We start from the raw sequence: 17,027 nt of genomic DNA on the forward strand, positions 1-17,027 counted from the left end.
ATATCAAACTCCTATGGAAGCAATGCCTCTATGTATACATTTGTAGTTTATCTTGCTGTCAAACTGTGTCAGCGAGGACAGTTCCACTTGTGATGTCTTCTCTGTGTTGTGTTGTGCGTCCTCTGAAATGACATTTCTTTTGTGCAGCTGTAAAAACATATTTCCCTGCAGGGACAATAGTCACCGACTCCATATCCAACAACAGCTTCTCAGAGGAGATTCTTTTAAGGGAGCCGAGGGTCTCTGCTCCACATGTGCACCAACCTGCACTTGACCCATCCTCCAGTGTCTCTGCTAAGCATGTGCACCAACTTGTATTTGACTCATTTTTCAATGTCTTTGTTAAACCTGCATTTAACCCATCCTTCAATATCTGTTGGTTAAACCTGCATTTAACCCATCCTTCAATGTCTCTGCTCCACACGTGCACCAACCTGCACGAAATGTAACAGTGAAGCAGACTTTACCTTCCCCGTAAGAAAATTTGTCTTCTGCATTTGACCCATCCTTCAGTGAAGGATGGGTCCAGTCATAGCGAGAACATGCAAACTCCACACAGACACAACAAAAACATGCAAACTCCATACAGAAAGGACCAGGCAACTGTGTTTATTATTGGTGAGTTCAATGGCTTCTAAAAGCACACATACATTCATCACAATTCCTGACAATACTGCCTCTCCATGAGACTGTCCTGGCTGGATACACACACAGAGGCAGACACACAGAGACAGACATAGGTACAGTATTTTCCTTGTCCAAATGCTCAGTTCCATCAGTTGCAAGTAACCTGATTTCTGTTTACATAACTTTAGGGCTATAGACCTTTAGTGGTTTTGTGGATGAACATGCAGATGGAGTCCAGTCATCTTTGTATTTAAATGATAAGGATTTCTATGAGATGAGACAGCAGAAGAGTGAGTCATCAGAACATTTGACATTTTTTGGTATACATCTATAAAAGTCAGATTAAACACATGATTCACAAGTTTACTCTGTATTTATATAAAGTTTCCTAGAGTTTCCTAGTACTTTTTTCTGTAGTGTTTCCAGTAGCTTTTGCATGAACTCCCCTTGCTGGTGTAGTTTTGTGAGTGCAGTTTGGGTCAGATACACAAATACAGAATAGTTTTGAGAATTTCTGCCACGCCTCCTTTTAAGTCGACCAATGGATCGGCAGTACGTCTTTAGTCCAACAAGGATGTATCTAGTCAACTACAGACCTACATGACAGTTACATAACCTGACAACTGCAGAAATCAAATCACGATCAGATTTGTTGTGTGTATGTAAACGTGAAATCAGGGAAAAATGGCTATAGAAATTATACAGAACAATCACTAAATAAAACCCAGAGCCTTCAGATGTGTTCAAACATGATTTATGACATTTTAATACACTTTTACAGGAGAAAATAAACCAGACAAACGGGACCAAAGTTCAGTGTGTCATTTCTCGGAAGAGCACTGAGGACGTGACACAAACCCATTTAATCAGGATCTGTCCAAACACAACGCACGACCAGCACACATCTTCAAAACAAACCAATCAGAGACGAGCAAAGATACACGCACAGCTGTGACTGGTCAAAGAATGTGGCATGCTCTGTCACAGTGAGGCTGCTAGTCTTATCCCCGGTGAGGTTGTGTGATGTGGTAGTTCTGACACCTATTACGATGACGTTGCCGGTTTAAAGGCTTCTTGTCATGTCATGGAGCAATAGTTTTCATGTTAGAAGCTCATTTTACCTTTAGCTCAGTAGAGATTGATTATTATTATTATTAGAGGCTGAAATTATCCAAATGATTCTAATGAAGGTGTATGGAGTTTAAAAACAAAGTGGAGCACTTCCTGTATTCCCCACATGACATCACAAGGTGGAACAGTGTTTTCTGTTTGAGAGAAGAACTCTCTAAATATGCAGAGTTTATGTGTTAACATGTGAATGAAACAACAACACAATTCCAGTTCTGTTTGTTATTAGGAAACAACATATCAGATAGGGAAAGAGTGTAATATGGGCCCTTTAATGTCCTGTTGATGTGCGGTGGCCAATCAAGTCCTCTTACGGTGAGGTTATGAGTCTGATCCCTTGTTGTGGTGATGTTGTGATGAGGTTGTAGTTCCGATGCCCTCTTATGCTGAGGTTGCCGGTTTGATATCCTGTTGATGTGCGGTTGGCAGTCGCACCCTCTCATGAGGAGGTTGTTCACTTCCACACCTTGACGATGCCGTCCCGGGAAGCGGTAACAATGAAGCCTTGCGTGGTCTGGAACGTGGCGATGTCAGTGATGATGTCATGGTGTCCCACTGGGAGGGCATCTGGTCCTCTGCGCGGACCATCCTCCGAAGAACCAGACTTCTGTTTACTGTGGATCTCCTGCAACAGAAGAACCGAGACTGAACCAGGTCTAAACCAGGCCTAAACCAGGACTAAAAGCAGGTCTGACCCAGGTCTAACAGTGGGCTGGTACCTGGACCACCTCCGTTCCCTCGATGATCTTGCGGCTGTAGAGCACAGAGGGACAGTGCAGAGAGTCGTGAGCTCCTCCAGCAACAATGTATGAACGCTCCGGGTATGCCAGGTCCCAGAACCTGCAGAGAAACAGGACTGAACCAGGACTGAGCCAGGATTGAACCAGGGACTGAACCAGAATTAAACCAGGACCAAATCAGGACTAAACCACTCTAAAGCAGGACTAAAGCAGCACTGAACCAGTACTGAACCAGGACTGAACCAGGACTGAACCAGGACTGAACCAGGACTGAACCAGAATGGAACCAGGACTAAAGCAGAACTAAACCCAGACTGAACCAGAACTAAACCAGGACCAAACCAAGACTAAACCAGGACTAAAGCAGGACTGAACCAGGACTGGAGCAAAGATCCATAATCTACAGAGGAAAACAGGACTAAACAACCAAAGTTTTAATGTTCAATGTAGAAAAACAGGTTTAGACTAGGGTTAAACTAGGACCAAAATAAATCTGGACTAAATCTGAACTAAACCAGGACTAAACTGGGTCTGTACCTGATCCTCATGTCTGAGCCGGCGGTCAGTAGCAGAGGGTTCCCATCAGCTGGACTACAATAGATCCCATGAACACTGTGAGGAGAAGGCTGCAGAAGACAAGAGTAAGAATCAGGTCTAGACCAGGACTTGACCAGAACTAGACCTAAACCAGGTCTAGACCAGGATTAGACCCAAACCAGGACTAGACCAGGACTAGACCAGGACTAGACCCAAACCAAGTCTAGACCAGGACTAGACCAAGACTATACCCAAACCGGGTCTAGATCAGGACTAGACCAGGACTAGACCCAATCCAGGACTAGACCAGGACTAGACCCAATCCAGGTCTAGACCCAAACCACGTCTAGACCAGGACTAGACCCAAACCAGGTATAGACCAGGACTAGACCAAGACTAGACCAGGACTAGACCCAAACCATGTCTAGACTAGGACTAGACCTAAACCAGGTTTAGACCAGGACTTGACCCAAACCAGGTCTAGACCAGGACTTGACCCAAACCAGGTCTAGACCAGGACTAGACCCAAACCAGGTCTAGACCAGGACTAGACCCAAACCAGGTCTAGACCAGGACTAGACCCAAACCAGGTCTAGACCAGGACTAGACCCAAACCAGGTCTAGACCAGGACTAGACCCAAACCAGGTCTAGACCAGGACTAGACCCAAACCAGGACTAGACCAGGACTAGACCCAAACCAAGTCTAGACCAGGACTAGACCAAGACTATACCTAAACCGGGTCTAGATCAGGACTAGACCAGGACTAGACCAGGACTAGACCCAAACCGGGTCTAGATCAGGTCTAGACCAATACTATACCTAAACCGGGTCTAGATCAGGACTAGACCAGGACTAGACCCAAACCATGTCTATACCAGGACTAGACCCAAGCCAGGTCTAGACCAGGACTAGACCCAAACCAGGTCTAGACCAGGACTCACCTGCATCTCAGACAGAGGGGGGGCAGAGCTGGCCCACAGAGTGAACTTCCTGTCTCCGGTCTCCATGTCCCACATCGACACCTCGTTGTTCCCCTGCACGGCTGAGACACAAAGGAGGGTTAAACTGGAAACCTGAAACTGGTCTAATCCCAGTCTAAACCTGGTATAAACCCGGTCTATCTTTGGTCTAAACCTGGTCTAAAACTAAATCTAAAACCAGTCTAACCCTGGTCTACACCTAGCCATGATAACCGTATTTTATGGACTATAAGTCGCACTTTTTTTTCCTAGTGTGGCCGGGGGTGAGACTGATACTCAGATGCGACTTATATATGAAATGATTAAAATATATAATTTTCACATCTTCATTTATACATTATACCTTTGTTATAATAACTTGCCTTTAAAAATAAAATGTCTGTTCTTGTTCTCAGATTTTGTAAAATAAATTTCCCCAAAAAATGCAATAGTCCAGTGCATTTTTTCACTGGTGCGACTTATACTCCAGAGAAACGTATAGTCCAGAAAATACATTATTCATCTGAAGTGTGATATATTGCTGAAGTAAATATGAGCTGCAATAAATAAATGACATCGTTAGTTTGTGTCTATAATGAGTCACACAAGTTCATATTTCAACCCTCTACAGCTTAAATCTCATCATAAAACAGAAAAATACCAAAAAGTTTCCCACAATAAATCAATGTGGTCACCATGGTAACAGGCTTGTGTACACCTGATCTGACTTGTACCTGCGATGACAGAGGACTGGTACAGCGGGTGCATGAGCAGCCTCCTCACTCGGGCACGTGCAGGGTGGGAGTGGTTTGAGATGGGCAGCTGGAACCGCATATCCCAGCATGCCATGGTGCCACTGCTCGTGCCTGAGGCGGGAAAAGGTCAGGGGTCACTGTATGTTTGAAATATTTAAATCAATGTTTTTACATGTCCAGCTTTTAATCTGGGACAAGAAAACACAACAAAACCAGATTCTATCTTCTGCTAGACCCAGGTCAAGACCTTAAATCAGCCCTGTTGTGCCTGTGTGTCTCTAAAGTTATCATCTCTGACACCTGTGGATCATCATGTTATTATTTAGACATTTTAAATCACAATATTCATCTAAAGTGACTTAATAAAATAAACAAGTCAAGGCTTTCACGTTAGAAAACTGCTTTGCCCAATGGAAGCTGAGGTCGCCATAAACATCATCACTACAAAGCGCCAATGCTGTTGGCGACACCTATGGATAGCTGCACATCACACTAGTGAACAGCCCATTCAGTCATTTGGACCAAAATGACTACGCAACGCTGCCGACCCTACGAGTATCATTGATTAAAAAAATAAAACTGAAGAAGGAAGCACGTATCGGCATAATGGTGTCTTGAAAAACATGAATCAGTCCAAATACAACTTCAGGGGCTCAATGAAAAGAAACAACTAGAACATGGTTAAAAGCTCTGAAAAGTCCAGTTTACAGAATAGTTCTGATTTAATAGATTTCAGAATGAGAGAAGCCACGTTTTTTCAATAGAAAGTGAACTGCAGCCAATGTAGCTGAAGTGCACCCATTCCTGTTTAAAATGCGGTGGCTAGCAGGTTAGCTATGTCCAGACATGTATGGCCTATGGTGAGTACCGAGGCAGAGCCAACACTGGTGCATGTCCACACAGAAGGAGGTGATAAGCCCGAGCCGTAGGTCGTGTTTGAGGGTCCAAGCGTTGTTGCCTTGGCGGAGGTCCCATCCTACCAGCGACCCGTTGACCGTGGCATAGGCCAGAACCGACTGTGCCCCAGAGTTAAAGTGGTGCAGATCTACCACGCAGCCCTCCTCTGCTAGGTCCAACGTCCTGGAACCAAAGAACATGCTTAGAACCACAAGAAATTTACTTAACCAAAGAGCATCAGGTTAGGGTTAGGTTTATTAGTCCTGCAAATGTCCTGGTTTAGTCCAGTTCTTATCTTGCTTAAGGTAGAATTGGATGAAGTCCTGGTTCAGTTGTGGTTCAGTCCTGGTTCAGTCCTGTGCCGGACCTGGTCTGGAAGGGCTGGACCTTGGGGGACTTGGGGGGCTTGTTGGCTTCGATGGCAAGCAGTTGGATGGAGCCGTTGTCTGAAGCAACAGCGAGATAATGAGAGCCCTGACAGAAGGACAGCGTCTTTATGTGACCCCCAAGGCGTGTGTATGTGAGAACAGACCTGAAACAGAGACAGGAGCAGTCAGGAGCAGTGGATCAGATCCGAGCCAAGATCCTGGTAAGGAGTCCATAGCTGGTGTGTTAAAAGTACCTGGCTGCCGTGAGTACCTGGTGGTGGTTGTCTTGCCCTCCATCTTCTGACCATTCTACACTTTGACGGTTGTAAGGAGCCAGCAATGATGTAGGGGTACCTGGCTGCTCTAAGTACTTTGTGTGCTCTGGGATTACTCTCTCAAGTACCTGGTGGTGTGAGTAGAGATCGACCGATATGGGTTTTTTTGATGGCCGATGCCGAGTGTTCAGAATCTAGAGGAACCCATGGCCAATATTTTTGATTTATATGCTATAACTATATTTACTATATACCTTTAAGAGAGCGGTATACAGGGACATGCAGACATTTTGAGGGGCAGGTCTTAAATAAAAAAAAAGGGGCACTTCCATATTGCTTAAAATGAACTAATTTGTGGGTTTTAAAAGTAAGCAAAAATGATTTAGCTTCTTTAAAGATTACTTTTAGGTGTGTGCAAAGGTGTATGAGTTGAGAGACCAACAAGAATATTTTTAAAACTGAGCAAGACAGCAAAAAAGGAACAAGTGAGGGGGCCTAAGGTCCCTCATCGAGGACCTTTTGATAAAAATAAATGTAATTTGCAGTAATATGGGATGTTTTAGGTGAAGAAATCATATTTTTAGCAGTCTGGTACAGAATCATAGAATATACCGTAAATTTTGGACTATAGAGCGCACCTCAATATAAGCCGCACCAGCTAAATTTGAAAAGAAAATCAATTTTGTACATATACAAGCCGCTCCTGAATATAAGCCTCAGGTTTTCATATTGTAACATGAGATATTTACACAGAAAGACGGTGCATTGACACCTGCCTGAAAATTGGCACCAACACAACATCAAAACGGGATGAACACACCTGCAGGTTTAGAAAATAAAGCTGCACCAACACGGAAAATCTGATTTTATTTCCTCTGAAAAATTTTGTCGTCTTTTTATATTGACCAAGTTGGATTCATTGATGCCGAGCTCACGTGCAGTAGCTCTATTTCAGGGGTCGGCAACCCGCGGCTCCGGAGCCGCATGCGCCTCTTTCAGCCTTATACTCTCTGCTCTGCGTGGCTTGGGAAAATAAATTTTAAGTATTTAATTGAAGTGTATTTTATTTGTGTTAGCTCTTTTTTATTGTAGTTTAAATTGGAAGATTATTATGATCTTAAAATAAAATGATATTTTCTTATTTTTCGTTGCTCAAAATAAGCATCACACTCGCGAACAATGTTCAAAACAAACACCGCTCACGTCTCACAGACACTGACACAGCTCACTGTCCTGCGTAAAGAGCCCTGATTTTCAGACGCTGTGTGCACAGGGGTCAGGAGCAACTCCGCCCGTCCCTAATGACACACTAATAAGCTAACTAATGTATCATGAAAATTTGATGTAGTAGCAAGTATATAATCTGCTCTTGTCTCCGTGATGATGTATCACGTATAACACATCAGACATGTCGCCCAAAAGTAGAGCCACAAGAGAGTGAAAATGAGCCAAAACAAAAGTCTGTGGAGGGCTTTTTAACAAAGGGGAAAAGGACAACTGAGGAACCAGAAGAGGAGACTACGACCTCCAAGAAAAAGAAAGATAAATTTAACAGACAATGCCTACTTAAAATCTGGGTTTGTCGCTACAGGTGACTCTCACGCTCAGTCCGCTCTGCGTAATATGCGGGAAAAGCAAATGAGGCAATGAAACCTTCAAAACTGCTTTGGCACATGGAGAATAAGCACCTGGGATTAAACGATACGCCTTTAGAGTTTGTTTTTTTTTAAGAAACTGCGAAGCAGAGTAGACATAATCACATAATCAGCGCAGGGCTCACACTGATGCAGCGGTTTGGTGAGTTGTATTTTTTATGCACTTAAGTTATTTTTGCCATATTTATCTGCCACGTGTAGAAGGCTTGTCCGTGAAAATAAAACCTACATTATTCCGTTACATTATTATTATTATACACAGTGTTATCTTCATTTTAGATGTCAAAAAGTATTTGCGGCTCCCAATGTTTTATTTTACGTGGAAAGTGGGTCCAAATGGCTCTTTGCGTGTTAAAGGTTGCCGACCCCTGCTCTATTTCCTTCTTTATCTTAAAAACTGCATCATATCCATTTCATGATGCGCAAAATGATCATTCAAAATCAAAACTAGTGAATTCTTCAGAGCAGAATCTTTCCCCACGTCTGTCTCACTTTTACGTTTACAGGTAGAGAGCGCCCCCCAGGGGCCGTTATCCAGTAAAATTCTATAAATAAGCCGCACTGCTGTATAGGCCGCAGGGTTCAAAGCGTGGAAAAAAAGTCGCGGCTGATAGTCCGAAATTTACGGTAAGTCTGTTACAGAATAATAGAATACAAGTCTGTTTTGTAGCCTGCTTCTCTGCAAGACTCAAAACATGCAACTGTTTATTAGACTGGTACTTGGTTGTTGGTGAGTACCTGGTGGTGGTGGTCTTGCCCTCCATCTTCTGGCTGTCCCACACCTTCACTGTTCCATCGTTTGAAGCTGTGGCGAAGATCGAGTGTTCGTCTGAGACTCGGATCCTGTTCACTGCAGCTTTATGCTCGTGAAGGTGTGCCACTAGGAGACCTTTGGGGTGCCAACCTGGAGTGAAGGAGAGAGGGATATCAGAGGAGAGGAGGGGAGAGAGAGGAAAAGGGGGGAGAGGGGGTACCAGGAGGAGGAGAGTACCTGGAGGTGGAGGGCGACTCTCCCATTCGGCACTCTCCAGTAGATGTTTGGCCATCCTCTCAGCACTGCTCTGTTCTCTCTTCAGTTGCACCAGAGTCTGAAGATCTGACCTACAGCTGTGGAACCGACGCTGAAAACCAGGACTGGACCAGGACTGGACCACTGGAACCGAAGGGGGGGCTGAGGACCGCTTCTGCGAGGACTCTGAGGGCTGACAGAAAGACTTAGGACTAAACCAGGGCTAAAAAGGAGGACTAAAGCAGGACTAAACCAGAACTAACCCAGTACTGAGTCAGGACTGAACCAGGACTAAAGCAGGACTAGCAGCAGGACTGAATTAGGGCTAAACCATAACTCTCTGACCTCTGACCTGCCTCTGTTTAAAGCCAAACTGAAAACTTATTTATTTAGAATGGCTTTCAGCACTTAGTGGCCCTGTGACTCTTTATTTTAATGATGTAATATGCTTTGTTGATTTGTATGAAGTTTATTGTTTTTAATCGTGTTTTTTAACGTTGTACAGCACTTTGGGCAGCCTGGGTTGTTAGAAGGTGCTATAGAAATAAAGTTTGATTGATTGATAAACCAGGTCTTCCTTACTGTAACAGAGGCAGCAGTCGGCTCCTGGGACCCAAACATGCTCTTCCACTCCTCATTCATCGTGGAGTCCTGTTTGGTGTGTTTACGAGCTGTGGATGAGAAGCAACAAGACCGGGTCAGAACAGGACTAAACCAGGATTAAACCAGGATTAAACCAGGATCAAACCAGGACTAGACCAGGACTTGACCAGGACTTGACCAGGACTAGACCAGGACTAAACCAGGACTAAGCCAGGTCTGAACCAGGACAAAACCAGGACTAAACCAGGATTTAACTAGAAATGGTCTAGGGATGCAAAGACAACTTTTTGGATGATTCACGATCTCTTACACAAGTTTAACACTTTCAAATAATTAAATTGATGATTTGAATAAAAACATTTTATAAACCGGGAACAAGTCAGACCTGTTCCCGGTGCATGTTGGACTCCGCCAGGGCTGCCCTTTGTCACCGGTTCTGTTCATTGTATTTATGGACAGAATTTCCGTTCTGTTTGAATCCAGCAGTTGGACTAGTTTGAGGATGTTTCTTGTGTATTTGTAAAAACACGATTACCCCTCTGCAGCAGTGATGTAGGCTTGTCACGATCATCACTGTATCACTTTAGTTTATTATATGAAAGCTGAAAAAATATATGTTGGAGCTGAGTATTTATCATGCGAACAGTTTCTTCATAAAAGTGGAAGACTTTTGTTATTTCAGTTGGAATATGGTAAGAGTTGAGCTGCAGGGGGCTGAATAAATAGCTGCTATGGCTAATTATTGGTTCATTCAGCTGTTTATCTGCTCAGGCTTTTTAATGATCCTGTCTATTTAAAAATGTGTTTACTGTGATTCTCCTGCTTTGTCTCATTGGCATAAAGTAGTTTTGATATTATCGTTTATTGTGATATTTCTCTAGCGATATATCATGCTTCAAAATGCATTATCATGACAGGTCTAGTGACAGTAGCTCAGTTGGTGTTTGTCGGTTGAGTGTTGAGTGGTTGTCAGTTGTCAGAATGGGTGAGTGGCTCCTTGATGTAAAGTTCTTTGAGTGTCTTGAAGGTGGAAAAGCACTATATAAAAATGAGGAGAAGATGTGTGTGCTGGACTGTGGACTTCAGAGAGAGCTGAAGTGGAGGAGGAAAAGGAGGAAGAAATGTTTGTACTGGACTGTGGACTTTAGAGAGAGCTGAGAGAACTGAGAAGGAGGAGAAGAGCAGAATGAGATATGGGCCTTAGAGAGAGCCAAGGAGGAGGAGATCTTTGCTCTGCAAGCACAAACAGAGGAAGTGGTTTGTGAGGGATCATTTTCAGTTCAGAATAATCTTTTGTCTGAATGTCCACACTGTTTGAGCTTACAGAACTATTTAAGGGCCACACATTTGTAGTGGTGTACAAATGGCCAGTAAGTGAAAAAGTAGTGCACTCAAAATTTCTCACAGTGAACCTTGAAAAACAGTGTCCAGCGCTGGTCCCTACACTGGTCAATATAGACCACAATGCATTGCGAGAGTAAAAAAAAAACAACAGTGGACAGGTCTTTAACTGGAGACAACATGATTGAATGAAGCAGACAGGAGAGCTAGTTTATCTCACTGTTGAACCTGATTATGAATAACAGCTTGAGCTGTTAAAAGAGAGATCATTTCCACATCTCAGACAAGAGACAATCCAGTTTGTTCACGTGAGATCCTGTTTGACCAAAATGTGTAGTTATTGTGAGTCCATAAATATTTGTCCAATCCAATCTAATCATTCTTTATGACAGAAATCAAGTTTTATCAGAGACTTTTTTTCACCTGGATGCAGAGTGAGCATCGACTGTGTAAAGAAGTGGACTGAGGGAGTGTGATGTCACCCACAACGTTCGGTTCGAAATGAAGCTTATCAAGGCTAGCAGTTATAGTGACTAATCTGGAGGTCAGGTCCATATTTGGAATTCCGACAACGAGTATCATAGCAACCAAAGAGCCAGTCTGGAGCGAGGCTGTTGAAGGTGTTTCCCCTTCCCACCCACACCGCTGGTTTGGCAATGAGTCGGCGCTTAGCAACCCTGTCAACTAAATCTGTTGCTAACATTAGCACAAGCAACCTTGGGGAAAGAAGGTGGCTGATTGATCTGTTATTAATGTTCATATTTTGATTTAGGGACAAATAAGTAAAATAAATCCCCCAGGATCATGTAGAGCAGGTTAAAACCAACAGGTCAGAATGATGAGCCTGACAGCTGCAGTTACAGAGAGAGGGGCCATCTTTTTTCAATAGAAAGTGAATTAGAGTCAGAGTTGATGGATCCAAAAGGGTGTCCATGCGCAGTTCCTGTTTGGAACGCAGCAGCTAGCGGGATAAGTCCATTTATATATGCAATCTACGGTGGTGAGCTGCGTGTCTGACCTGCTCACAGTGAGGCACTATAGAATCCACTAAATAGTGCAGGCCTGTGTAGTGAGGGGTTAGGGGCTAGGACGGACATTCAGACAGAGTTCTAGGCAATGGGCTGAGAGTCTATCTGCTTTCTTTGGTGAAAAAATACACATGTGGACAAAATTGTTGGTACCCGTTGGTTAATGAAAGAAAAACTCACAGTGGTCACATAAATAACTTGAATCTGACAAAAGTAATAATAAATAAAAAAAATATATGAAATTTAACCAATTGCTTTTCAACCATGCTTCAACAGAATTATAAAAAAAAATAAACTCATGAAGACAGGCCTGGATAAAATGATGGTACCCTTAACTTATTTACCTTTTGAGTCAATCACTGCAATCAAATGGTTCCTGTAACTGTCAATGAGACTTCTGCACCTCTCAGCAGGTATATTGGCCCACTCCTCATGAGCAAACTGCTCCAGTTGTCTCGGGTTTGAAGGGTGCCTTTTCCAGACAGCATGTTTCAGCTCCTTCCAAAGATGCTCAATAGGGTTTAGGTCAGGGCTCATAGAATAGTCACTTTAGAATAGTCCTGTGTTTTCCTCTTAACCATTCTTGGGTGTTAACTGTGTGTTTTGGGTCATGGTCCTGTTACAAGACCCATGACCTGCGACTGAGACCAAGCTTTCTGACACTGGCCAGCACATTTCTCTCTAGAATCTCTTAATAGTCTTGAGATTTCATTGAACCCTGCACAGATTCAAGACACCCTGTGCCAGATACAGCAAAGCAGCCCCAGAACATAACAGAGCCTCCTCCATGTTTCACAGTAGGGACAGTGTTCTTTTCTTGATATGCTTTATTTTTCCATCTGTGAACATAGAGCTGATGTGCCTTGGCAAAAGGTTCCATTTCTATCCATAGAGCCTTCTCCCAGAAGCTTTGTGGCTTGGCAACATGTAGTTTGGCAAATTCCAATCTGTCTTTTTTATGATTTGTTTTCAACAATGGTGTCCTCCTTGGTCATATTCCATTAAGTCCACTTTGGCTCAACGAACAACGGATGGTGGAATCTGATACTGATGTTCCTTGATCTTGAAGTTCACCTTTAATCTTTTTAGAAGTTTTTCTGGGCTCTTTTATTACCATTCATATTATCTGTGTCTTTGATTTGTCATCAATTTTCCTCCTGCGGCCACGTCCAGGGAGGTTGGTTACAGTCCCATGGATATTAAATTTCTGAATAATATGTGCAACTGTAGTCACAGGGACATCAAGCTGATTGAAGATGGTCTTATAGCCTTTACCTTTAACATGCTTGTCTATAATTTTCTTTCTAATCTCCTGAGACAACTCGTTCCTTTGCTTCCTCTGGTCCATGTTGAGTGTGGTACACACCATGTCACCAAACAGCACAGTGACGACCTGTAGCCCTATATATAGGCCCAATGGACTGATTACAAGATTGTAGACATCTGTGATGCTAATGGACACACCTTGGATTAACAAATCCCTTTGGTCACATTATTTTCAGTCTTTTCTTGGGGTACCATCATTTTTGTCCAGGCCTGTTTCATGAGTTTATTTTTTAAGTAATTCTGTTGAAGCATGGTTGAAAAGCAATGTCTGACTTTCATTGGTTAAATTTCATAGAATTTGTATTTATTATTACTTTTGTCAAATTCAAGTTATTTCTAATAACAATAATAATAATAATACATTTTATTTATAACGCACTTTACATTTGAACAACAAATCTCAAAGTGCTACAGTGCAAAAAAAGACATTAAAAACAGAAGACAATTAACATTAAAAACAGAAGACAATACAATTTCTGTGACCATTGTGAGTTTTTTTTTTTCATTAACTGAAGGGTACCAACAATTTTTTGTCCACGTTTGTAGGTCTCCATCGAGGGATGACACAGAACTCAACATATAAGTACAATATATTTCACTCAACAAGACCACAGGTGCACATTTTACAAAATGTATACTACCTTGGCCATTTTTCATGCAAATGCCACGCCTGTCAACCAATAGTACACTTCAGATTTTGACCACAAACCAATCAGCAAGCAGCATTGCTCAGCTGTTCACTCACAACACAAACAGTGGCAGGAGATCGGCTTCATATTACAATAAGGTCAGTGTTAGAATATAGTGGACATTTGCAGACAAGAAAGCCATATTTCCCGAAATGAGGCTATTACAACATCCACACAAACTAAATTCTGTTGGTTTTGTTCTTTTGTTTCTTTGTTATTATGTTTGTAAATCTACTAAGAAAGATGGTTCTATTTCATCCCTTCTGACCGCCATAGGCGGTGCTTCAAGCACTGGATGATCACTCTTGCGCATGCGCAGGTCGAGATTTAATAACAACAAATTCACCTATGACCTTCCGGTGACCCACGTGAGGCTATATTGTCACGTGACTCCGGAAGCACAGTTCCTTTTTTTTCTTCTCGCGCTTAGGTCGAGTGTGTTGTGGCTACTCGCGAATACTGCTTGATACCACAATTGTTTCTCCCTTTGGTGACAGCTTACTGCTCAGAGTCCCGTGACTTGTGATTTGAGTACAGTGTATCACAGTCGGGGTAGCGAGTGCGGCTCGCCCCTCAGGGGCTGCGTAAGCTGCGCGTGGCGGAGTGCCTCACCTGGAGCGGGTGTTTCCCTGATGCCGGTGAGGTGCACGTTTCACAAGGACTGTATGGTAAGTAGTTTCTGCATTTTTTTGTTGGAAGCGACACCGGGTCGGTGGAGCTGGTTTGTATTGCTGCCGTGTTCGGTTCAGCTCGACTTTTTGCGTTGACTATTGCCGCATTCGGCTAAAATATCTCTGTTATTTTGGAACCGTGCTCGGTTCTTAAGCTCATTCTTGTCAGCAGTGTTACTGTTCGTTTTGAGTTTTTGAGTCTACCACCAGTGGCGTTTTCGGCTCGACGTGGTATTTTTTAATTCCAGTTGGCGGATCAAGAGTGGCGTTTTCAGCTTGACCTGATCTAGCGTCTGTTGTGATGGAGTCCATGTGCTGTAGAGCCTGCATGACCCAGCTTCAACCTGAGGATGGACATGATTTATGCCCCTTATGTTTGGGTGTGGACCACCTTAAGGAGGGCTTGACGGAGAATGCTTGCATGAATACCAGCATTATGCCGAGATCCCTGCGTGCTGACCGCCTGGCCGCGTTTGGAGGAGCTGGGCTCTCTGATATACAGGACACCCAGTTGCCGGCGAGCGGGGAGGTGAGGGGAAAGCGCTCAACTGTCGACGCTTCCCCTACTCCGCATAAGCGCAGCAAGGGGATTGCTCTGCGGGATTATCCTCGAAGGTGGATAGCCTTACTTCAGAGCTCACTAGAATGAAAGATCTCATTGAGTCCATGCAGACCCGGGATAGCGACCAGCGAGCTGCCCAGCGGGATGTGGTTTCTGTTTGTGAAGACGATGCCTTGTCGGTGGCGGCATCATATATGCACTTCCACGACACTGACCCGCATACTGGGGACGGTTTGGATGTGTGTTCTGACATATCAGAGCTGAGCTCACACAACTCCACCTGCTCTCAGGGAGGTGAGATGACTCAGCTGCCTCCTCTTTATGCGTGGCTTTTGCACGGTTGCAATTGGAGGCACCGACGGCACAGCCTATGGCTTCTAGTGTGTTTTTTAGACGACAGAGCTCTGCGTCTTCCTTTTTGGTTCCTCCCTCTACGGAGTATATTAAGGAACTTCATGCCGGCTGGTCAGATACAAAAGCGTTTTCTAAACCGACGTCTGATGGAAGGGTCCTTGCAGGAGGCGCCCAAGTTTGGATTGGGACATATGCCAGCGATTGAACCAGCTGTGGCCTCCTTTATTGTGGCTCCAGGCGAGGCTCGGAGACCCAATGCCAGGTGCCCGCGACCTCAGTGCCGGGTTACTGGTGAATTGCTGTGTAAAGCTTACGACTCTGGGGCGCGCATGGGTCGTATTGGCAATTCCCTGTCCCATTTACTGCTAGGTGTAGCGACTTCACTAGAGGCTTCTAATGTCGATGCGGCTACGCAAGGCTTGGTCGACACGTCCCTACAAGCATTTGCTTTTATGTCAAGGGAGCTGGGCCACCTGCTGTCCATCCTGACCCAGGCGCGTCGGCAGGTTTGGTTGGCACAATCTCCGTTAACCGAGACGTGTAGGAGAACCTTGAGAGGATTACCTGTGGTTCCGGGTGAACTTTTTGGGGAGGCAGTGCTGGAGGCTTTGCAACGGACAGCCCAGGCCTCTCAGACTAGACATCAGCTGGCGGGCCTTCACCGACGAGCCCCTCCTCCTATTGCTCCTGGGTCATCTACTACACACCAGCAGACACATGCTGTACCATCAAGCCCATTTTTGGCTCCCCGGCGGCCTGTTACAAGGTCTGGGCGCTCACAGAGTGATCGGCCCAGGGCTTCACATATGCCACGGTCATCACAGTCTGGTCACCAGCCCTCCGCCTACAGTTCCGACACCGGCCTCCTGTTTTTGGCCAGGTCCGAATGACAGCCATTTCAGACCCTGCAAAATCCGTGGCACTCAATCTGGAAATGGCAACCTTGCTGGAAAAGGGTGCAATTGTACACGTAGACCCTCGGCAGGATCCGGGTTTTTTTTATTCAAGATACTTTCTTGTCCCGAAGAAAACTGGCAACCTCCGTCCAGTTTTAGACCCGCGAGGTCTCAATGTGTTTTTAAAAGTCATGCCTTTTCACATGCTACGCACCTCAGAGGTGCTTCAGGCACTTTCCCCAGGCGAATGGTTCACGACAATCGATCTGAAGGATGCTTATTTTCATGTACCGATCGCACGCAATCATTGGAGGTTCCTTCACTTTGCTTTTCAGGGGAGACATTTTCAGTTCAGGGTCTTCCCGTTGGGCTGTCCCTGTCACCCAGGGTGTTCACTCGAGTGGTGGCAGCAGCCTTGTCTCCACTACAGGCACGGGGTTTGAAGATTCTACCTTACCTCGACGACTGGCTAATTTGTGCACCCAGCCGCGACCAGGCCATTCGCGACACAGGGCTTGTACTCGAGCATGTGAGCCGCTTGGGTCTGTGTGTGAATATGGACAAGAGCAGTCTGGTCCCGACCCAGGACACTGTTTTTTTGGGGA

General features: G+C 44.5%; 1 protein-coding gene across 1 annotated transcript in view; it reads right to left on the minus strand.

The window, feature by feature from the left end:
• Positions 1 to 1,366: 1,366 nt before the first annotated feature.
• The window catches only part of pik3r4 (phosphoinositide-3-kinase, regulatory subunit 4), a 42,480-nt gene continuing 26,819 nt past the window's right edge, over positions 1,367 to 17,027 (minus strand). The window contains exons 15-24 of the mRNA XM_033980971.2: positions 9,535 to 9,623; positions 8,935 to 9,145; positions 8,682 to 8,847; positions 6,013 to 6,177; positions 5,617 to 5,828; positions 4,728 to 4,859; positions 3,976 to 4,076; positions 3,033 to 3,121; positions 2,475 to 2,595; positions 1,367 to 2,380 (exon numbers count right to left, since the gene is read on the minus strand). Coding sequence (XP_033836862.1) covers positions 2,210 to 2,380; positions 2,475 to 2,595; positions 3,033 to 3,121; positions 3,976 to 4,076; positions 4,728 to 4,859; positions 5,617 to 5,828; positions 6,013 to 6,177; positions 8,682 to 8,847; positions 8,935 to 9,145; positions 9,535 to 9,623 — 1,457 coding nt within the window. The 3' untranslated portion in view covers positions 1,367 to 2,209. The remainder of the gene's footprint in view (positions 2,381 to 2,474; positions 2,596 to 3,032; positions 3,122 to 3,975; positions 4,077 to 4,727; positions 4,860 to 5,616; positions 5,829 to 6,012; positions 6,178 to 8,681; positions 8,848 to 8,934; positions 9,146 to 9,534; positions 9,624 to 17,027) is intronic.

This window comes from Periophthalmus magnuspinnatus, chromosome 16 (genome assembly GCF_009829125.3).
Source record: "Periophthalmus magnuspinnatus isolate fPerMag1 chromosome 16, fPerMag1.2.pri, whole genome shotgun sequence".
In the NCBI taxonomy this organism is placed as follows: domain Eukaryota; kingdom Metazoa; phylum Chordata; class Actinopteri; order Gobiiformes; family Gobiidae; genus Periophthalmus; species Periophthalmus magnuspinnatus.